The sequence below is a fragment of the Glycine max genome, chromosome 3 (genome assembly GCF_000004515.6).
Source record: "Glycine max cultivar Williams 82 chromosome 3, Glycine_max_v4.0, whole genome shotgun sequence".
Classification (NCBI taxonomy): domain Eukaryota; kingdom Viridiplantae; phylum Streptophyta; class Magnoliopsida; order Fabales; family Fabaceae; genus Glycine; species Glycine max.
The window spans coordinates 39,937,199-39,959,775 of record NC_016090.4 but is presented as its reverse complement, the minus strand read 5'-3'; the positions used below and the strand labels follow the sequence as shown (position 1 = coordinate 39,959,775).

General features: G+C 34.2%; 3 protein-coding genes across 4 annotated transcripts; all 3 read right to left on the bottom strand.

Annotated features, from left to right (window-relative positions):
• Positions 1-249: 249 nt before the first annotated feature.
• LOC100801297 (uncharacterized) lies at positions 250-6,165 on the bottom strand. Of its 2 annotated transcripts, none has more exons than XM_006576925.4 (5): positions 5,393-6,165; positions 5,210-5,298; positions 3,095-4,969; positions 2,019-2,202; positions 250-1,223 (listed from the first exon to the last, which is right to left on the bottom strand). In XM_006576925.4, the coding sequence occupies exons 3-5, from the start codon at positions 4,919-4,921 to the stop codon at positions 607-609; spliced, it is 2,628 nt and encodes an 875-aa protein (XP_006576988.1). In that variant the 5' UTR covers positions 4,922-4,969; positions 5,210-5,298; positions 5,393-6,165; the 3' UTR covers positions 250-606. The 2 variants fall into 2 exon arrangements, with proteins under 2 accessions (XP_006576988.1, XP_006576987.1); XM_006576924.4 differs by having other exon boundaries at positions 5,690-6,165.
• A 6,492-nt stretch (positions 6,166-12,657) lies between these two features.
• LOC102661172 (protein SLOW GREEN 1, chloroplastic) lies at positions 12,658-14,120 on the bottom strand. Its single transcript, XM_041014110.1, has one exon. The coding sequence runs from the start codon at positions 13,946-13,948 to the stop codon at positions 12,878-12,880; it is 1,071 nt and encodes a 356-aa protein (XP_040870044.1). The 5' UTR covers positions 13,949-14,120; the 3' UTR covers positions 12,658-12,877.
• Positions 14,121-20,929: 6,809 nt separating this feature from the next.
• LOC100808933 (uncharacterized) lies at positions 20,930-22,577 on the bottom strand. The gene is made up of 3 exons (XM_003521303.5): positions 22,155-22,577; positions 21,817-21,922; positions 20,930-21,421 (listed from the first exon to the last, which is right to left on the bottom strand). The coding sequence occupies exons 1-3, from the start codon at positions 22,191-22,193 to the stop codon at positions 21,285-21,287; spliced, it is 282 nt and encodes a 93-aa protein (XP_003521351.1). The 5' UTR covers positions 22,194-22,577; the 3' UTR covers positions 20,930-21,284.

Below are 22,577 nucleotides of genomic sequence, written 5' to 3'. Positions count from 1 at the left end.
TTATGAGGGTGATGCAAGACAACGAGACCATCAGAGACTGGGTGGTTCTCAATCGACTACCAGCTTTCAAAATCACCTTTTGGCTACCGCAAAGATAGGGTAAGGTGGCTGAAGGCCATTGGGACAGTGCCATTGTTCGATTTGAAGAGAATCAATCCCTATTCTTGGTCTATGAGTAGTTGAATTTAGAGCCTCCTCTTAGTAAAATAAAAATGTTAATTTTACCGGAAATTAAAAAAAAAAAAAAACTGCACAAATCATTATACTTTACATTTTCATTTGCTATATGGCAGTGTTCAGAGAGGTAAAACCAACTCAAGAATATGCTTCCATTTACTATGTTCCTACTTCCTAAGAAATAAGAGTCACCTAGTTTTTACAATTGACAGCAGTCGAGGCCCAACAAACTTTACCCGAATGTTTTAATGTAGACATTGAAAGTCACCATAACAAGGGTTCCTCCATTTACTGTAGAATGATTCGTGTGCTCATTTTTGCCCGAAGCAAAAATGGCATCATTTTATTCATCTTGTGAAATTGCCACTTTACTGCTTGATTTATGAATTATGCAACATCATAGAACAAATACGTTCAGGTGCAAAATGCCTATGTAACGGCTATCTCTGCCACCAGATCATCTAGTAGCAAGCTCTCAACTTCCCTACCTATTCCATCAATGTCATCTCTTAAGCTCAACCACTGCAATTCGCTAACCAGCACCTTTCCCATTGCGGTATACTTTGCTTTTCCTTGGCTCCCCAGCATCATGTTAAGACAGTCTTGGAGTCCATTTTTAATCAATTTAGAACAAAGATTTAAGGATGTAGTAGAGCTTACCCATGGTTGTACACTCGTGAATTGCTCGTATATACTGATAATTCCCAAATTTATACGATCAAAAAGCAATCTCCTTTCAGACCTTGAACAATTAGTCCAATCAGAGTACCTCTTTTCAAGTTCATCAAACACTGAAAGACTAACAGGGTATTCTCTAGAATCCCCAACTTCCAAAAATGCATCAGGTTGAGCTCTATCAATACCAGATTCATACAAGACATCAATCGTGTAGGAAGACTCCCAGCTATCTGTAGTCTGAAGCAATCCACTGTCTTCTGAAATTCCAGTAGATGCCTCCATACCATCTTCATCACTTTGAATTAGCACGGGTTCTTCCACAAAATCTTCAGATTCCAGCTTCAGCAACTGGAGTTGCATTCGAAGCCCTGAATACAAGCAACAAACATGAAACCAAGGAATCGGAAAATAGGCAAAAAGCTTCAGAGACAAATATGTTTAGGAGAATGTCAATCAATCATGAATCATTTCTTCTGTTATAAGCTCAACAAGGTAATTGACAAAAGCTTCAAAACAAAGCATGGTTGCAAGTGTGAGGGACAAATTCATTCATGTTGGCCATTTATCATTTCTAACCCATATGACATTTTAATTCAAATAATTTATAACATGAAATAAGGCAATAATGATGTCAGACCAGAGTCTCGCCGAAGATCTAATATTTAATAGCAGCTATCAAGTCAGAATGCATCAAGAATACTGGTGAACCATGAAATCTAATTTTAATTAGCTAAATGATAAATTTATTAGGAGTTAAAAGGAAGCCGCCATCACATTGAAAATAAATAAATAATCACAAAAAAACTTCTTATTTATTTTTATACAACATGCAATGCTAAATAATAAGTTCACAAAGGAAACCTAAATGCATGAAAAAACACAAAAAAACATTGTTTCAGTTAATTGTTCAATCAGCTGCAGTATTGTGACTCAATATGTGTTGATCCAAATGTCTTCTTGATTACATTACAGATAAAGTGAACCTGCTGTTGAACCTTCATAGTTAACTATTTCTGTTATTACTATGGAAAATGTGTGCAGACACCTGGCAACTAAGATCCAGGAACTAAAAAGGAATAAATCGAGAACTATACAAAGGATGGAAGAAGGAGACTAAACACTGCATAATAGAGAAATCCAAATAAATGTCTAAGGCAGTTTACCTTGTATGTCAACATTGAGACTTTCAAAATAATCTAAACAAGGTGACAGATCATCTGTAAAAGAAGGTTCTAGCACCGAGACTGGACTGGGATGATCTGCACCTATACAGCATGCAGAATCAAGTCCAGATACAGGTGGTTGCAAGGGGTCATAATTTCTACTGGAAGACCCAACTGATAACTCCTGAAATATTTCAATTTTCAACATGTCAAGTAAGAAGAGTAAACATACTTAATGGACTTTCAAAGTTTGCTTACCAATTAAAAGCTAGTAAATTGGACTTGTTGAGACAAAAGCACCATCCTATCACATAAGACTATATGTCTCAGAAGTTTACTCACTAGACTACTACAACATCTAATCAATTGTGCAAAGATAAATAGTTTCTGAATAAATATAGATGCTTTAAAAAAAAGTTATGCATTTCTTTTGAGCATCAATAGTGTATAGCAATGAAAATCTACAAAAAATATATGTGATTCTATATGAATGGCAGATGGAAGAATTAACACAAGATATGAAAGGAATTTTTCACAAATACACATAGTGAAGGATTAACCAAACCATAAGGGTTTATACTTTAATGTAAAGTAGCATCTCATGTGATCCCATCCAGTTTTCAGCTATGTACATATACAATTTATTGTCAATTAAAACATGAGGTTTTTAGTTAATGAGATTTTGATAACAACCTTGGGAGAACCACACTACAAGAACCTTGGGATAATCCCATGCTCCCATTGTTGGACTCAAGTCCCATACCGTGCAATTGGATCCAAACAGATTTGTCCAATTTTATTAATAATCTGAGACAAGTGAATTAATTGGGTACTTGATTTGATGCGATACAATATCAATATCAACTTAGACGAGCCAGTTTGTTGTTTTACTGTTTACTGTGTGTGGATCTGCTCAGTAAAATGAAGATGATTATGGCATTCATATAAGTCAGTAAGCATATAATCAGAATACCAATGAAAATGCTAAAAACTTGATCAGCAGCAATAAATTGTCTTTGTTAATAGCATTGGCATCACCTTTGAGTAAAATAAAATAACTCGGGATTAGGAAGCACCTTAATAGAAGATTCAGATGAACCAACTGCATTTTCATTGGTCACACCAACAACTTCTTCAGTAACTGCACTTGTATCTCTGAGGATCTCAGCTAATGATTCAGCAATCAACACTTCTTGCTTGGGCAAATTCTCTTCAAGATTAATCTTCACTTTGTTTTGAATTGTATTTAAGTATGGGGAACACTTCTTGTGACCAGATTTTGACCTTTTGGTATTTGTACACGGTCTCTGATCAAGAAGCTTCACTACTTTTTTCTTTTCCTGTTTACTAGCTTCCTTTGGCATCATAAATCGATCATCACAAAGTGCTTCATGGTGCAATATTGTTCTGGGACTTCCAAAGGTAGTAGATGAAGCAGGAAGTGATTTAGACCTTGGTAAACTTCCAATATATCCATCCTTACTGCTAACACCCAATGGTTCGACCCACCCAGCAGGTTTACCATTGCTAGATATTTTATCGTGTGAACCTTCCCCACAAGAGATGCTGTCAAATTTAGATGCCTTCATTTCCTTGTTAGGGATAGCGAGCATTTCAGCCAGTGTGCCACTCCTGGAGATGGAATTGCCTTGTTGAAACTTCAGCGACATTTTCCACCTCTCTGATAATCTCTTCTTTGCCTCTCTACTCACAAATGATTCACTAAAACAAGATGATGGACTAATAGTATTACATATTTCAAATGACTTTTCCAAGGTTGCAGGTGTCACCTCTGATTCATCAGGAGATTGATTCCCAGAAAGACTACATGAGCTATCATCCCAAGTATATCCTCTAAATCTAGAAGATGAAAATATCATGGAGCCAATATTCAAATTATTTTTCATTTGGCTTGTGATTTCCTTTGCAATTTCTCTTGATTCCAAAGAATTTTGCTTTGAATGCCAGGCATTAGCAGTCAAATTTTTCCTTTGATTCAGTCCAGTTTCCCTAAATCTGATATCTGAAAATTCAGCATGCTTTCCACATTGAGACAGGAAAGCATATGGAGAACAAGGTGATGAACCAATTTTGGTAGGACTTTGCACTTTTTCAAGATTGGGTTTTAGTACAACAATCCTTGTTGGGACTGCATTGGGCACATTTTTTCCCTTAAACTGATTCCTTGATGATTTCGGAGAACTGTGAATAGCATGTCTTCTGACAAAATGACAAGAATAACCATCATCATGCTTCTGGTTAGATCTATTGTAATTCAACCATTTCATCTCCTTATCTGGCTTCCGGCTGAAGTCATTGTGTTCACAGTTCACTATGTTTGATAATTTTGTACCTTCAACGTGACCAAAATGTGATTGGGAAGGGGCAGCTTGCAGATCATCTAGATGCCTTTTAAACAAAGAATCTGGCCTCTTAAAGTATTTTTGCTGAAGATCATGGTTAGAGTCAAGAATCTCAAGTGTATCATGGGAATCCTGCGAAGATTGTAAATCCTGATAAGTTGCTCGGCGTTTGGCATCCATGAGCTTCTGTTCAACAAATGACATCCCAGCATTGGTGATCTTCAACCCTACAGATCCTTGCAATGAATACCTACAGCTATCTATCTTTGGGATCTCTGAGACCTCAAACACATCCTTAAACTCTTGCTGATGCTTTGAGTTTCTCCTAGACAATCGACCGCCAGATAATGTACCACTGCTTCGAGTTTTTACCGCCTGTGTTGTCCCTTTTGTATTGTTTTCTGACACACCCTTATGATGCTTATATGTAGGCAACTGCAATGGAAACCCATCAAGACCCATTAATTTGCCTATGACACCTGGAGCTCTTCTTTTGGGTTCAGTTTCTTGGGACAGTTCTTCTGCTAATAACTTCTTCATGGGAGTTCCAAACGATTGTTTTGAAGATCTCCAGGATTGAAATGAATTCTGCAAAAATCAATGCATTTGCTCACGACAGTCAGTTTCTTTGTTTCTTCTTTATTAGACAACGGACCCCCACACATGTATATAACGTATACGAAATGCAATGTGTTAATGTGAATATAATAATACATTCAATTAAGAAAATCTAGTTCCTGATTCTGAAATGCAACCAAGTAAATCGTGGCCAAGTAAGTGTCTAGAGACGAAATCAGAAAGGAAAAAAATAGTAAAAAAAAAACTCACCGAATCTTCATCTGCAACTCCATCACCGCAAGAACTTGAATCAGAAGGAAAACTCTGAAGTTTTCTATGTCTATGAACCCGCTTGCTTCCTGAAAATGAATTCAACAACAAGATTAGAGTGAAAGATTTAGGTGCGGGCTTAATTAATTAATAAGTGATTGCTGAAATTGTTGTTTGAATTACCAAAAGAGAGACACACTGCTGCTCACAATCTTTGGTAAAAGTAGTAATTGAAAGTGCGTGAGAAGAAGAACCTCATGCGCAATTACGCACGCATGAGAAAAAGAGAAGACAAAAGAAACACTTTGGAAAATGATCAAAGGACAAAAAAATCACAAGACATGATAACACTAGAAATTCATGATGGAATGAAAACGACATTATTACACCTATAACACTATAAGCAAAAGCTAGCAAGCAGTTCAAAAGCGCATTTACAAAGAAAAAAAAAACAGAGTAAGCAAGGATTTTATCCACTACCTTTAGGTCTCTGCATTAGAAAACACTAATTAGTCCAAAAATGTAGCTGAAGTGAAGTTGCAAATCAGTTCAAGAAGAGCGGAAGTCGGAGAGAGAGAGAGCAATGTATGATAATAGTGGTGAAAGAAGCGTGGAATGGAAGTAAATGGAGATTGAGAATAATATCGGGAAGGTTCAAAGAAAATGGGGCCACGAAACCCTAGGATGTGTTGTTTAGAAAACCGAAATTAGAAAGAAAAAAAAGAAGAAGGTGCAAGTGAGCACAGTGGAAAGAAGAATGAAAATGCACACAGATCTTGAATTGTGAGAGGTGATTGATTTTAGTTGGTACGCCAAAACTAAAACTGTGTGTGGGGTAAAAACGTGAAGAGAGAGAACTGTGATGGGATGGGATAATCAATACAATAGTATTCATTTTTGAACTTTCAAATACCGATACTCTGACACCGGAACCAGCATAGTAGGAGTGTGATGCTCCCTCCATGCTACACGACACGTGGTGAATTTTGGGATGATTTTAACAGTGCTCAACACTCAACTCATTAATAGCAAGAGGTGCAGAAAAATGTCCCCTATTTTTATTTTAGTTTAAATATATTTTAAACTGTTTAGTTTCTTTATATATATATACTTGCATATATAGATGAAGAATACCCGCACAATATTTGTGTGTATTCTACAGGATCCATTTCAAATTATGCAAGCCAACATTTTAATAGTAGCAATATCTATATCTAAGACAAAATCTGTAAAATGCGTCAAAACATTTTCAATCTTTTTCAACTCTGCTTACTTTATATACTGTCTTCGTTTATTATTATAACAATCTTTGTTTGTAAGAAAATACACTATCATAAAAATGTTTTCCCATATGAATGCCTTATTGTACTCGTGCTTAAAATTGGTTGTAAATGCACTCTTCTTCTTTCTAGATACATGTTACTAATGCATTCGTGTACTTTAAATAGTTTAAGAAATAAGATTATACGGCTTTATTACTTTCATCAAATTTAAGCCAACATTTTTAGGCATAAGTCAAAGTTGCATCACACACATGGGATTAATTAACCTATAGTTCAAGAGATGTGGGTTCAAGTACTTAAGATATTAATGCGACGTAATTGTTGGAAGTTGATTTTTTAAGCATATAACTGGTTTTTTTTCCTCCCATCTAAGTGCTTGTCAGTTGTCACTTCAGCTCTATCAAAAACCGTGTTTTAGGCTGCTTTAAGGAATTGGATAAAATTTATTGTTTGTGGCACCCTTCGCATCTATCAAAACATAAACAAACAAGATAATGATGGTAACTACAAAATTGACTATGAAATGCTTGTCTCGAAGCAAAAGAATCTTGAATTTTAAAAGCATTACTGAGCTTATAGTCACGGGATCTGGTGCCAATCTCATGGGTTTTGTTTTATTGTGCTGTGTGTTGTGAAGTTGAGGTACTCATTTGTTTTTGTTTTCGGGATTTGTGTCTGTGCCACGACACTTTAGCTATGCAAAATGTCTTTACTCTTTAGAGTCTTTAGAGCTTTTCATTGTTTTTTTCACCTTTTTTATTCAAATTTTCTTATTTCATTTCCAAGCATGTAAATTTTGCACCCACAACTCACAAGAAAGTGTAACAGCCAATAAGTTTTGATTTTGTTGGTACAGGTTTTACATTAAATTTTCTTACTTACATGTTTGACCAGAAATTAAATAAAAAAAGTAAGTACATATATATGGCCACGAATAATAATGATGATTGATGTGGCAAGGTACATGCTATTGGTCCTTGAGAGTTTTAATTTTGAGTCATATTGTCACAAAAAGGTGCACACACTCTTGCATAGCCTCGACCGCATTGAACAGCCAAGAGCCACACAGGTACTATCTTATGGTGATGTGCTTACAAAGCAAACCATAATAATTGTAAAATTTATTAGGACAGACATGCCATTTTACTTTATCACAGGGCAACTCATAAGAGACATTGCCTCTCCACAATGTCATTGACGGTCAAAGACACGCCATAATTGTGTGCATATATAAATTGCTTAATTCAAATGCAATTATTTACTTGAGCTCCTCCCACAATGTAAAGATAAAGTTTTAAATATGTGCAAGAATCTATGGCTTATGAGTGTTATTGACGTTAACAGTTTTACATCAATGTCTATATGTGTGTGTAATGTTGGAAGAAGAAGAAACTACAAGGAGATAGGGAGCATATAGACGTAATGATCGATGAATATTTGAATTGTACACAGGCAAGTCAAAAAGGCAAACAACGAGCTCGGCACCAAGTTCATGCCCCTACAACTTTATTCTTTTGCTTTTTTTCCTCTTCATTTAGTGTACTTTTAATTAATTTAGAGTGATTGGGGAATCGGTAAAATATTGTGATCACATTATTATATTAAAAAGCGAAACTACAAGCAATAGGGATGTTTGATTTAGCGTCTAATGGCATTTTGATCCACGTCAAGATGTTGTCTTTTTTATATTTTGATGTGAAAATATCTATAAAAAAAACGTCTTAAACGTGTAAGTAAACACGCATAATGTATACATTCACCTTTATATTGAAAATAAAAAAACCAGTCATGCCTTTTTTCATAATAAATCAAGTTTTTGAAATTTTTAAACAGTCAATAATTCAGTTATTGTAGTTTTATTTTTCTAAATAAAAGCTTCAGCTAAAGAGGCAGGAATGATTAGACAAACTATATGAGGACAACTTAAATGTTTGTTGAAAACGTAATTATTAGACTAATATTACCAGCACCTCTTACAAAGTGGTGGTTAAAAGACCATGTCGTGGCCTATGTTTTAATAAAAAATATGTAACTGAAATCAATTTAAACACAATTTTTTTGCGGAAGTAAAAAATAAATTGTTTGTTTAAATTAATTTAAACACACAATTTTATCATTTTTAATTATTTTTTTCAAAATCACTTTGAACAAATTTATAATAATTGAATAGATAATACTCCACTTTGCTTCAGAAATTCATAGTTTATGGTTTCTCTGGTTTGAGTGTCGTCCCTATGGATCCAAAGGAAAAGACATCATAACAAAAGATCATTGTTTGTCCCCAACACCTAGAGTTATCATATATTTTTTTCTTAATTAAAGTTATATGTAGGTCCAAACAATTATGACTTTTGAACGGGGTAATGAACTTTTGACGAAGTATATGATCTAAATTGGTAGGTACTGCAATTAAACTTGGACATTTGCTCATGAGTCACGACACCGAATCACCAATGTTAGAAACTTTTTTTTTTTTTACAAAATTGTATTTTTTGTCTTTTTAATTGTTTCCAATCTCGATTTTAGTCATTCTTTAAATTTATTCACGAATTTAGTCCCCAATAATGTCAAATCCTGTGATCTCTAAGTCCAAATTTAAACGTTAACTTCACAAAGAAACGTTGACTCTCCGTGTTACATTCTGATTGGACATGAAAATGTGCGCTCAAGAAATCGTGACACGTGACCGTTAACGTTTCTTTGTGACAATCAACATTCATATTTGAGATTGGGGATCACATTTACAAGATTTGAGAGGAACTAAATTCATGAATAAATTTAATAGGGGACCAAAATTAAAATTGAAGACAATTAGAGGGACCAAAAATACAATTTTACTAATTTTTTTTAATGAGAAACCTGAGACTACGATACACATTTGAGATGGCTCAATTAGCAGCTGGGACACCATATAGCTATGTTAACTATCTTAATCAGCTCCTTGACACTGGAACAAATTTTGAAATGCAATGTTGTGGGATGCACATTAATTAAGTTAATTCCATATGCCGAAACTCACTTTGTAGAAAGTACTCCATCCATCCGCAATTCCACATTCTATATCTGTGGGAAGTGTGATAGGTTTGAGTCTACTTGCATGGGTAGCTTCATCTGTTATCTCTTTGTTTATCCTTTAGGACCATCACTTTTATCCGTTGTCGCTGTGACTTTGCCATTGTCTACCCATTATTGCCAGTGTTTCATATATAAACCTTCTAGAAAGGGTAGGAGTTTTAAGTGCTTCAAATTCAAATTATTGCAAATGCAAGAAGTTGCTCTACTCGAGAATAAGAATGGTATCATGAGCAATTTTTTGTTAGAGTTGCATACTTACATTATTCCAATTGATTTCAACAAAATGCAATTGTCATTTTATGCAAATAGGTTCATATAATTATGAACACAAAAAACCGTTTTTTGTATGTCTGTATGTAGGAAGCTACAGTTTTTTATGCCTTTTCTTTTTTAAATAGTGACATAATGAATGATATATGCTTCAAAAACTTCAAAAAGTGTTAAATATGTTTTTAGTCACTATGCAAGAATATATTTACTTTTAATCCCTAAAAATTCATTGTGGTAAGAAGGGGGTGCATGACCAGTGGTGGTTGAAGAGGGAGGAAAGAAAGGCAGGTGTAAGTTGTAACTAGAGAAAAAGGTAGATTGTGATACTGAGGGAGAAAGAAGGCAATAGAACTCTCACAATGGAGAGAAAAGGATCCACCTAAACTTTAACCAAAGTTTTGAATTTGAATTTAGTGTATGTCCTGGACGTCCTGGATGAGAGAGTTAAGCCCACTATCTTCAGATTTTTTTTTTCTAGTTCAGATTTTTCAAAAGCTAAAACAAATACTTTTAACAAAAATAAAGGCAACTTTTTCGATCAGATCAAGCCAAGATGGGCCAAAACAAATTATTTCAGACCATTTGTGTCCGACCCATCAAACTATACCCATTTTCACACTGCACCTCCACATTTTGCTTCCTGCACCTCATTGCATTACGGAAAGCCACAGGAAGCAAAATACGGAGGCGCAGGAAGCAGCAGTCTAACATTCGTCATGGCATCATTGGTTAACCTCCAATTCCACGGGCCAACACATAAAATTGTACCTATTTAACACTCCTACAGGCTACAGGTAACATTGGGACTTTCGAGATTCCATGATGTTCATCCTCCTTTCACTCTTGAACACATAAATGATTTCTTTCTCATCGCAACCCTCATGAGCAAGGTTTGTAAAAGGCGCACTACTAAACCACATTATAAACTATGAAAACAAAATAAATCAGAACCACGTATACTTAAGACAAAACATGCATTTGGAAACAACTAATCTAATTGAACAGATGCAGAGAGGAACAAGATGTGAGCTAACATGATAAAGCTTGTATTGGTAATCTGATGGCTATCATACTCGTGAAAAGTTGTCAAGTATTAATTTTTACAGTGATATGTTCAAAAATCTATTAAATATTAACTGACCACAAGTGGCAAACTAATACCCATGAAAAAAACAATGATATCAGAATAATATCATGATTGCACAAAAGGTGATGATATTTGCAGAAACTTAGACTCAACCTGTAAATACTCCCATTCAGGCCACTTGGCCCTAGTAAAACTTTTTTTTCCTAATAGTCCAGGTATCAGTATGTGCAGTGTCAATATCTTTTCCCTGTACAACATGGTATAAAAGCCATTGTTAGGCAATGGGCCTACCTCAATTTAGAAAAGACCAGGTAATTGGGTAACTAAGTTAATAGTCGTCGTGAAACTATAAGTCCCCCCTATGACCCTAATATAATGCATACAAACACCTTAAGAGCATGTTTGGAAACTCATCAGAAAGTAAGAATCATGTCATTTTGACCCAATAACATGAAAGCTATAACTATTAGATTATGATTAAACTTGGAAAATCACATCGACAACAAGCAAATAATAACCCTATAATATACATTTTTCTCTCTTTTTTATTCCTCCTTTTTTTAAGTGAGAGTGAAGGTTTGCACAGTCAATTCAACCTGAATTCTCTAAAGTGCTAATCATGAAATTCTGAAAACTCTTGAATATATTTGCTTTCAATACTATTTCTCTACCCCGTCCCCCTGGCTCCCAAAAAATGTCCAATCATCTAAAAGTGAATGTGAACTCTTGTCATCATATCCTTTTAGAGATCTCCAGCAAAATAAACCACAATTGCCACCCTTTTACTGATCAAGCAAGAGTACTAGTAAATTCAGTGGGAGCTAATTAATCTAAGCTGACTAAACACACCAGTGAGATCAACAATCAGAAAAGGAAGCATCAAGATAGGATAGGTTTGCAAATATCAGGAAGGTGCCATGCACACATCAGTTATTTTGTTCCAAAAAAAGGGTTAACCGCACAGACATGAATCCATCCCTGCTAGCTAAACAAAACTCAGTTGGTTACACTCAGATTTCTGTGGCACCAACTAAACAAGCAATGTTGGCTATATTTAGGTCATTTTCTGATGAGTCTAACATCTAAAACTCAACACAGAAAACAATGGCCATACTCCAAAATATTATCTGAGTATAATTCGAAGAAAAAGCAAAATGGCCATACTCCAAAATATTAGGACTGGAATTAAGTATTATGAACCACAGCAGTTCATGGCCTTCTAATACCCTATGAAATTTCACAAGATACCTTTGACCTCACCACAGAAAGATACTATCAAATCCATCATCCATAGCTTAGCCAGCAAAGCCAAACTAAAGTGACAAACTAGAATGAGCCAAATTTGATGCAACCCAATAGCTGTAATCCCATATCAAAAAAGATTCTCCAACAACTACTAAATGCTATTGCTTATCGATTAACAACCATAAATACTTTTGTTCCAAATATGTCTATTTTATTGTCTAACAAAATACTACCCACAATTAACAAAGACATCTAGTCTCTTTCAACGTAAATACCATTTTCAAAACCTACACTGTTGCTCAGGAAAGTGTTCCATTTCATATTATTATAATCATCCTATATTACTGTCATGGCAAAAGTAATATATATCCACTATCTAGCCTCTTCCACCACTCAAAATGTAAGACAAAGTTCCACAGCAAAGAAGCTAAAAACATAACCGAAACTACAATCCAAATGAAACATAACGCCATAAAAAATAAAACCAATGCACAAAAATAGATTCTCTTCATTAACCCTACCATTTATATCCACCAGAAACCTAACCAACAGTAATTTCCAACCATTATTACGAGGAAAAACTAAAAACTATTAAACTAATAACCTCCTATGGCAACACCTGAATATCAGTATAAGGAAAAGGGACAAGATAAGACAAAAAAAAACTCATTAGGAGCTCTGTGACAATCACAAGAGTGATAACCTTTCTCAGCCCCTAGCACCAGCTCCCTCCCTCTCCAATTTCTGCGAGAAGAACTTGGTAGCGAACATGTTGTCCTCGAAATAGTCCTTGTAAGGATGGTCCTTGGGAACAAGCCTGCGAAACTTATTGAATTGTTTATCAGCTTCATCTTTCTTCCTAAGGAGAGTATAAATAATACCCTGACACAAGTAAGGTCTAAAATCCCTAGGCTCTTCCTTCACCAATTCCTGATAAGCCTTGAGTGCTTCAGTGTAATCTCCTTCCATGACTTTAATCTGCGCAATCAAGAGCCTGAAGTCTCTAACATCGGAATCCTTCTTTTGCTTTTTGCACACCTCAATTGCTTCTTCCACTCTCTTCAACAAACTTTTCAAGGGCTCGTTGGACTGCGCAGTCGCCATGACGAGGCCGTGAAACGCTTCCACGCGGAGCGGGTCTTTCTTGAGGATTTCCTCGAACAGTTTGCGCGCGCTGGCGTGGTCGTCGTTGTAGATGTGCATGTTTGCCTTCAGGAGCGGCCACTCCTGCTCCTCCGGTTCGAGCTCAATCAGACGGTTCAAAACCTCGAACGCTTCGTCCATCTTACGCGCTTTGATTTTGACCTCCATGAGCGCGTGGAGCGCCTCGGTATCGCGAGGGTTGGTGCTCAGACGCTCTTCGAGAAGCCTCTCGGCTTCCTCCTGGGTGAAGGCGGTGTCGGTTTCCGCGGCGGGGGAAGTGAGCGGAGCGGCGATGACGGCGGGCGTGTGGTGGAAGCGCATGAAGAAGAAGGCGGCGGCGGCGATGACGATGCAGGTGGTTTCGAGGAGGGGGGAGAGGAAGGAGGTTAGGGTTTGGAGGAGGGGGGGGAGGGAGGGCTTGTTTCTTGGGGTGCGAAAAGCGGGGTCGTTTTGGGAGGGTGAGGAGGAGGCTCTGATGGAGGGTAACCTAAACGACGACGAAGGAAAATGGGGTGGCGGTAAAGAGCGGAAGGAGAGGGAAGAGGATAAGGGAGTGGGAAATGGAGAAGGGTGGCGCAATTTGGGAAGAGAATCCATGGGTAAGGCCCTGGAAGAAGGAGAAGTGAGTGTGAACATTGATTTGGGTACTTACTGCAACACACACAAGGAAGAAGAAGAAGAAGAAGAAGAGGCTTTAGGCTAAAGGTTAAAGGTTAAACCTAAAACCCTCACTTGAATTGATTACGGACGGAAAGGGTATTACTGGGGAACCAACAAAACTTGCTAAGTCTTTATTTTTTTAAAATTATTTTTACTGAAATATTTTAAACAAAAAAAATCGTTATAAATGTTAGATGAATACGGTGCGAGGAACACGTTGCTTTCTGTTCATTTTTACACTGGTTTAATTTTCTGACGTGTACTGAATATAATAAATGTTTTTTATATAATAGTGACAATGAATATTTAATACTACTAATTCATTTACTTCAAAGGGATAATTACTTCAAAGTGACATAAGATTGACATGTGGTGTGTTCGAATTTTTCGTTAGTAAAAAATTAGCATTTGTGGATCTAAAAAGATTGTTTTACTTCATTAAAAAAACTATTACAAGTAACATAATATATAAAGTTCACAAATATGTATAATTTCAGTGCAACAATTCATGATGCATTTAATTACTTGTTAAGATGTTGTAAGCGTTATCGAATTGTAAAAGAAAAAATCGATTCATGTTGCACTACGGCAGTATTTAAATAAGATAGATTTAAAAAAATATAAATATTTTTTTAAGTCAAGTTCTGATGATTTAAAAAGGTACTCGTATTTCCTAAAAAATGACTCCTGTTTTTTATTTTTAAAATATTTTTTATAAAGTAATTTTAATTTCATGTATTTTAATTTTTTTATATGAGGTAGTTTAATTTTTATCATATAGAAATTTTACTTTTGATTTTTTTTAATAATGACCTTTTATTATTCGTGGAAAATTAAAATAGAGAAGAGAGGTGCACAGGAGAAAGATAAAGAAAGATAAAATGCATCAAAATTATTTGAAATCATGAAAAGAAAAAAGACAGAATGCATCAAAATTATTTGAAATCATGAAAAGAAAAAAGAGAGAATGCATCAAAATTAATGGGATGCCCATAATTGTAGGCAGTGGTTTTTGTGTGAGGTCGTGGATTGCTCATAGATGTTTACTTGCTGTCTCTCTTTGGGGTGGTGGAAACAATTTCTCTCTTAATGTTATATAATAAATTCGAAGGAATAAATTGGATCTTCTAATACATTTGGCCCATCATGCTTAACCCACACTCACTAACAGGTATATTCTAATCAAAGGCAACCTAACTGCCAACTCCCGCAAACTAAGTTTTTTTATGATTTGAATTATTTTTTTAAGGCTCATAGGAAAAACTCTTGTGTGGAAACAACCCCAAGAAGGAGGACATGGGAATTCGGTGTGGAGCGGAGATGGATATTGTCTCCCTAGTTTCCCATCTCAACTCTCAACATATGCTCGCATTCGTCCTTGATATTCGATGTGTAAAAATTTATTATCTCATTTCCATATCCATTGAGTATTGGGTATCTCTATTTCCGTCATGTTCCTGATTCAAATTTATAAAAAAAAATTGTAAAAAAAATATATTAAAAATATGATTTTAGAAAAAATAAATTGATTGTTACACATTTATTTTAACTACTTATATATCAAAAAAATCTATTGCAACACATTTGTCTACAAAAATCATCCAGAAAAAATCTTAAATCATGTAAAAATTCTAAAATAAAATTAACAAGTAATTAATAAAATTTTAATAATTTCATCATCGGGGTAGATACGGGAATAGGTATGAGACGGATAGTGACATCTACATCCCCAACTCCGATTAAAAAAATCGAATAATTCTTAAACCTAAACCCGTATTCGATCTACTCGAATATTTTCCATCAAAATCTAAACGGGTCGGGTGAATATCCACGGAAATGGGTTTAGTTGTCATGCCTAAGTGAGGCATCAGCACAACCAATTAAAAAGTGATAGCACATAGAAAGGAAATAGGAAATAACAATGACTATGTGTTGTTAACTTGTGATCTTGTTTTATCTACAACTGAAACTCACCGCTTCCAGCTTTCCATTATTGCATAGCTCTAGTGATCTCTTTCTTCTTTGAGGAATCGGAAATTCACGATGGAATCAAATAACTCTTTGAACATATCAGAATATCATGAAAAATAAAAGAAAGAAAATAAAAAACATTTACGATTTTGTTTGGATTCTGAGAAATTTTTAAAGTAGGGGTGGAAGTTTGAATGAAATACAGGTTGCAAAAAAACATTTTTGCTTCTTTTTTCATTTTTATGGAGAATGTTATTGTCGCTTCTAGTTCTCTGATGATCCATTTTGGCTGGTAGTGACAGAGAGCCAAAATGTGATGTAGGTGCACCCAATTGAGGACCTTTTGGTGCTTCCACCTCCGCTCAACAATTCGGATTCCTATTTTCTCGAAGCAAATCTTGGCGAAATAGCATACAAGATCCTCGTAGAGAATTGTCGGAGTTTGGAATTGGCGATGAGGGGATCAAAAGTGTGCGTCGGTGCCAACGTTGTATTGGTCATTGACTTTGGTGGCAGCAAACAAGGTGAAGGCAACACCGAGACTCAAAGCAAAGCGTGAAGTGAAGGAATTAGATGAATAATATATGTGTCCACAAGTAAAAACAAATAAAATTATATTTTTAATGTTACATGTATCATTTTATCATTGATTGTGTCTAAATATAACAGTTGAGTTTCTGTCCATAGAAATAGAAGATTTTTTGGGTTGATAGATATAATGACAACTTATTCTTATATAAATTTTTTCTTCACAATTAACTTGATATATTTTTGGCATCAAGATATCGCTCATTCTTTTTTGTGATTTTGGATTGTTCAAGGTTAAGCCTGTGCCCTAAATACACCTATGGTGATGCCAATTTGAACACTATGAAGATGAATGTAATGAAAGGCCATATGTATTATGCACATAGGTATCAAACTGTCAAGGATAAAGCACCTGTTATTCCTTACTAAATTTATTTATGATTGTGTTGATTATAGTCTCAAAGGCCCATAAGGCAAATAAGCAAGGACCGCAAGGAACAAATCAATACACGGCAGAATTTCTTGAACTCATAAAATAAGTTCAGTAAATAGATTACAGTCTTCCATAATCAAACTGTCACAAAAGTTTTCTTTCAAAATCGTGCACATACTATTTTTCCTTTAAAAATTTCGTTTTTTCAGTTTCATTATTACAAAAAATACGGAAGTTGCTAAACAAGTAAACATTGGTTCATTCTTAATCAATGGACTAAAATAAAATAAATAAAAAATCTTAATCAATGGACCACGAGATTCCCTGAACAAACCCAGTTTTCTGTCACAACTCACAATAGTCATTCCAAATTTCCAATCCAATCCACCTTGACCGTTACTATCCAAAGTCCAACCAACAGCTTTAACATTTGGTTGGATGCATACTCGAACAAAATTGGGTCGACTTGACCCAAACCCGTAACAAAGGCATTCTGCTTTTGGAAGATATAACTGTTTATTATTATTATTATTAATGAAAATATAACTATTATGGCAGGAGATGCTATCATTCATGCATTTGCTTAGCAAATAAAAGTCTCAATTCAACATCATTGCAATCATGACATCAATAGATACAGCACGCACTATCATGCAAGGGAAGAACCACATTCCCTACATAAGAGACATCTCAACAGAAATGTTGTTTTTATCGTCTTACAATCTATTTGTTTGAGATTGCTGACTCTCTTCAAAGGGCAATTTTAAAACCTCCCAATTTTTTTCTTTCATCTTTTCAGTGGTGTTTTTCAGTTTGCGTCGAAGAGAATTTTAAACAAACACGCGTTTAGGGGTTAGTTAGAATACAATAAGGTATGCTTCTTTGGCATAAAATACTAACTAATTTTTCATTCATTATCTCACTGATATAGGCGTTGAATTACTAGTACTCTAGCACGACGAAGGACACCATGTACTACTATGCCAAGGCAAGGACCGAAACAATCATTAAAGTAATTCTTCGTTTTTCTTTTTCATAAGCATTTTTTTAATTGTTTTCATAAGCATTTGATGACCTCATCATTTTACTGCGAACATATTTTTACTAGCTTAATTTTAACTTTTAAGAGCATATTTGTATTTACGTTTCAAATGCCGTTCAAAGACATACAAACACCTTAAGTCAGGACTTGAACATTCAAATATAAATTGTTATTGAGTTCAACAGAATCAAATTTAAAAATAAACAAATAGTAGTGAATCTTCCAAAGAGATCGTATGTAAAACAACATATAAAAATATAAAAAGTGTAGTTCGGTCTTGTGCTTTCCGTTTTTTTTTACTTCAAGTTGGTATGAACTTTAATTAACTTTTAAAAAAAAGTTGCAACGGTTGGTTGCAGCTGTTTGCCACATCATTCATGATGTCTTGTTTTTATTTTAAAATTTAAATAATTGTGAGATTATATATAGCAATTCTTAAGACGTTTTATGGTGAACTTCATTTTTATGCGTTATTAATATATGTAAAAATGATCTTGTTAACAACTAGGACGTACCAAAAAAAACTTTAAGGATGACTTTAATTTTAAAATGAAAAAATTCATTATATTTTAATATTTCCTATGATATAAAAAATATTTCTTAATTATAATCTGATTGCTTTTGAATGTTTAAAATTAACTTTTAGGATTAATATCAACATTAGTTTCCTTTTAAAAAATATGTAATGGTGATTTGTTAGAATACTTAATTAATAATAAGTTTTATTTCTCGGGTATATGTTGATATAGTTTGTCACTAAACAACATGGTAATAGACACAAGATCGACTCGAGGCATAAACATGACAACTAATTGTGTATCAGTAAATGATTTAAATCATTATAGTTTATCCAGGTTAATTAGATGGGTTACCTCATATTGTTATCACAAAGATGTTTACTATTTTTATGGTTGCTGACTAAGATCACAAGGATGTTCATGTTACTCAATTATTGGTTATGAGAATTTATGTCTTTTACCTTATATATGAGAATTATTGGTTACAATTGCTTCTCAACATATTGGTAATGGATATATCTCACATTCATCCTTTTTCAGATATTCTTATAACTCAATCTTTGTATAAAGTATGTGTAATATATATTGTAGGATTTAATTTGAATAAAAAATTGGATTAGTACAATTTTCCAATATCAACGTCTAAACTTGAGCCCCTTACTCCCTGATCATCGTAAGTACTTCAAGTTGGATGAAGAAGACAACACCTAGTTGAGATTTAAGCAGACAATGGAATTAAGTTTCCTAGCTAGTATAGTAATGTTTATATGCCGATAAAAAAAAATATTAATGTTTATAGTCGGACACATAGATTTATTCAAATATATTTAAGATAATTTTTAGTTATAAAATCAAATAATTTGTATGGATGATATTGTGTATAATTTTCTAAAAACCACAAATGATCTGCATCTGTCAAACTTGTACTATATACCAGGAAAAAAATCAACTTTTCATTATGCCCAATTTCCAATCAAAAGCATTGATTTAAGTTAAAAAAATCAATTTAATGATTCTTTACAATATTCTTCCAGAAACTTTTCTTTTGTAATAAATGAAAATATTCAAATGGATATTTCTATGCTTTTAAATTGCATAATTATACTGTACCAAAAAGAGCTTTATCTGTACCAAAATATTGAAAAACTATTCTTATCACAAATTTTTCTATATATGTATTTTGGTTGTAGAGATTAATTTATGCGTAACTGTTACTTTCCTAGAAATTTTATACACAATAAATTAAATATAAATTCTTTTATTAAATAAATCGTTCTATCACACCGAATAGATCACTGAACTTACATCATCATTGTGTCAACTTATAGGTTATTTGTAAAATACATGTGATTTCGTATATAAAAATATCTCTATCTTAAATGTAATAAAACTTTCATGCATGTTAATGAAACATTATGTTTGCATCATTGCATGTCAAGCAAAGAGACCAAAAAGAAATTAGGAAAGAATAAATGCTCGAGATCGTAATAACAAAGCAAGAACTGGTTGCAACGCCATCTAAACCAAAGAAAAAAAATTGTAAAAAAAAAAAGCATTTTCAGTTCCAGAAGCACAAGTTAAACGCGAAAAAGATGAAGAAATGAATACGCAGGTAGTGGAGTGAGAATGAACGGCAAATCCCGAGTGATTCGTTACGAGAGACTGCGACCACGACCGCGACTGGATTGCGATTCCAAACACAGACAAAGTATTCCACAAGACCCCACCATTATATATATATATATGTTTACACACAATATCATCGAGGGGACAAATATACTAGACAAAGACATTACTGCTATGCTTGGATGCACACACACTAACAAGGAAAATGAATCAAAAGAAAGTATAAATAACAATAACAAATATACTAGACAAAGACATTACTACTATCTCTTATAGTTTTCACCATCACGCAACTTATTTCAATCCATTGTCGTGGAGTTCTCTCTCCTCCTCCGTTGATACCATTTTAGAGTATATAATATAATATTAATTTAGAGTGTATAATGTGAGAGACTTAACTGAACTCCAAAAACTAATTTAAAGGGTGAGGGTTGTCTCACAGTTATGTATTTTAATGAGAAACTATTTCCAACAAAATTAAACACCCTGTAAATCTGTGTTTGTTTTAGTTTCCCTTGCTTCCGATGTACGTTCCCATCCATCATTAGCATCTTTTCCTGCGTTTACTGTTACTCCATTACATATGTTTATATTCTCCTTTACAAATTAAACCAGATTAATCTTAAAATTTCTCGCATTATTACACGTCCATTCCAAGCATTAATTAAAAAGTGTCCTCTAACGTCATAAACCAACAATTTAACTAAGACAAAAAAGTTTGCTTAAAATAATTATAACATTATAATGAAACTAATTGTATGTAAACAAATATAGCCATATTGTTTGTGCAATAAGATAGTTGAGATAAGAATAATCGAATACTTTAAAGTAAATTTAAATGAAGAATCCAAACGATGGAATATTTAATTAATAATAAATTAACGCACATTTTTTTTCTTAAAAAATTATTTAGCACGACACTTGTATGCCATGTCACACTCTTCTAGTCACTGTAGAGTGCTGACTTCAACTTCTACATCTTGGGACAAATCAAATAAAGCCATTTATGCCGCCCATATGCATGATGATACGACGATGTTGTCCCTTGGTCCAATATGGTTTTAATGTGGTCATGTCACTATTACCCTTGGAATGGGATATTATTACATAAGCAACCATATACGTTCGTCCTCTTCTTCATTAGTAATTTATAATTTGACGATTAACCTTGATTAATTTTGTTGCGTCTGAAATCTAAACTCGTTCTTCGGAAGAATCTGAAACCACGTTCTGGATCCTTTGCCTTGTCTCTCTCTCCGAAGCTTTCTCTACTCTGCTCCTCGTGTATGCCTCGAAGAACTCCTTGTTCTCCTTCTCTAACTCCTTCCAAACTGCGCACATCACATGCATGCACGTGTGTCATTCACACACACACACATATATATATATAGGTTACAGAAAAAAAAAAGAGAAAACAATGACAACATATTAATTGACAACATCATCAATTCATCACCCATCAAGTATGCAGTATATATATAGTATCTGTACATATTTTCTAAATTAAAGTTTTGGTATTCCATATAGTATGTGTACACCATTATCAATACGTTAATTATTTTAGTATATACATAGTGGTTGGTGGTTGTCTTCAAGCTATAATAAGCTGATTAATTAATTTGGAGCGAAGCTAAAGTGGTCATAATAACAGTGGACGAATTATATTAAATAATTTTTAAATTTTATTTTTCATGAGCAAAAGGAGAGCGAAATCAAATGACTTTACCGGTGGAGGTAATAACCGGCTTGATATTTGCATGTTTGGAAAGAGCTTCCATGCACTCTTCTTTGCTCATGTTGAATAGGATACACTCCTCTATCAGACGGTGCACCTACACATATGTATTATGATTATAATTATATTATATGTATGCAAATATACCCTTCACTTCATCAGAACTTATATACGTATGCCACCAAAAGGAAACAAAAGAAATGATTAATGGAAGATATTTAAAAATTACAAGATATATATGTTGTTTCCAGAAACAATAATGTTTTGACAAATAAATAAATGAGAAAGAGAGAAAGGAGGGTTTAAAGATCAAGCAAATTAAAACTCACCAGGCGGATATAAGCAGCAGAGGAAGAAGAGTCTTCCATGTGGCTCTTAATTGATTCTTTTGAGTGAAAGTGTGAGATTTAAGATTTGTATTAGGTGGGGGGTTTTCTCTACTTGTAAAATGATGATGTGATGAGTTAGTATAAGGTTATGTTATATATATTCCAAATTAAGTAACATAATTACAAGAGATGGAGGAGGCAAGATGCTTGAATAGGAAGAAGAAGAAAGGACAGAAGAGAATAGAGAGAAAAGAGAGAAAGGACAAGAAAAGATGACGAAAAGGAGAAAAACAAAGGATGAAAAAAATAAAATGGTTAGATTTACAAGGAAGGTGGTTCAACATTCTACGGGGAGATGGCATCAGAATGTTAAAAAAATAATAATGAGAACATAATGGGGAAAGAGGGCATATAGTACGTAAT

Bases quoted from the DNA above. Each gene is read 5' to 3' on its own strand.
- LOC102661172 (XM_041014110.1), bottom strand. From the start codon at position 13,948: ATGTTCACACTCACTTCTCCTTCTTCCAGGGCCTTACCCATGGATTCT.
- LOC100808933 (XM_003521303.5), bottom strand. From the start codon at position 22,193: ATGGAAGACTCTTCTTCCTCTGCTGCTTATATCCGCCTG. The intron at 21,923-22,154 runs GTGAGTTTTAAT...ACATATGTGTAG, and splicing joins CTGCTGCTTATATCCGCCTG to GTGCACCGTCTGATAGAGGA. The intron at 21,422-21,816 runs GTAAAGTCATTT...TGATGTGCGCAG, and splicing joins GCCGGTTATTACCTCCACCG to TTTGGAAGGAGTTAGAGAAG.
- LOC100801297 (XM_006576924.4), bottom strand. The intron at 2,203-3,094 runs GTGCTTCCTAAT...GAAATATTTCAG, and splicing joins CATCTGAATCTTCTATTAAG to GAGTTATCAGTTGGGTCTTC. The intron at 1,224-2,018 runs GTAAACTGCCTT...GCTTGTATTCAG, and splicing joins TCTCAATGTTGACATACAAG to GGCTTCGAATGCAACTCCAG.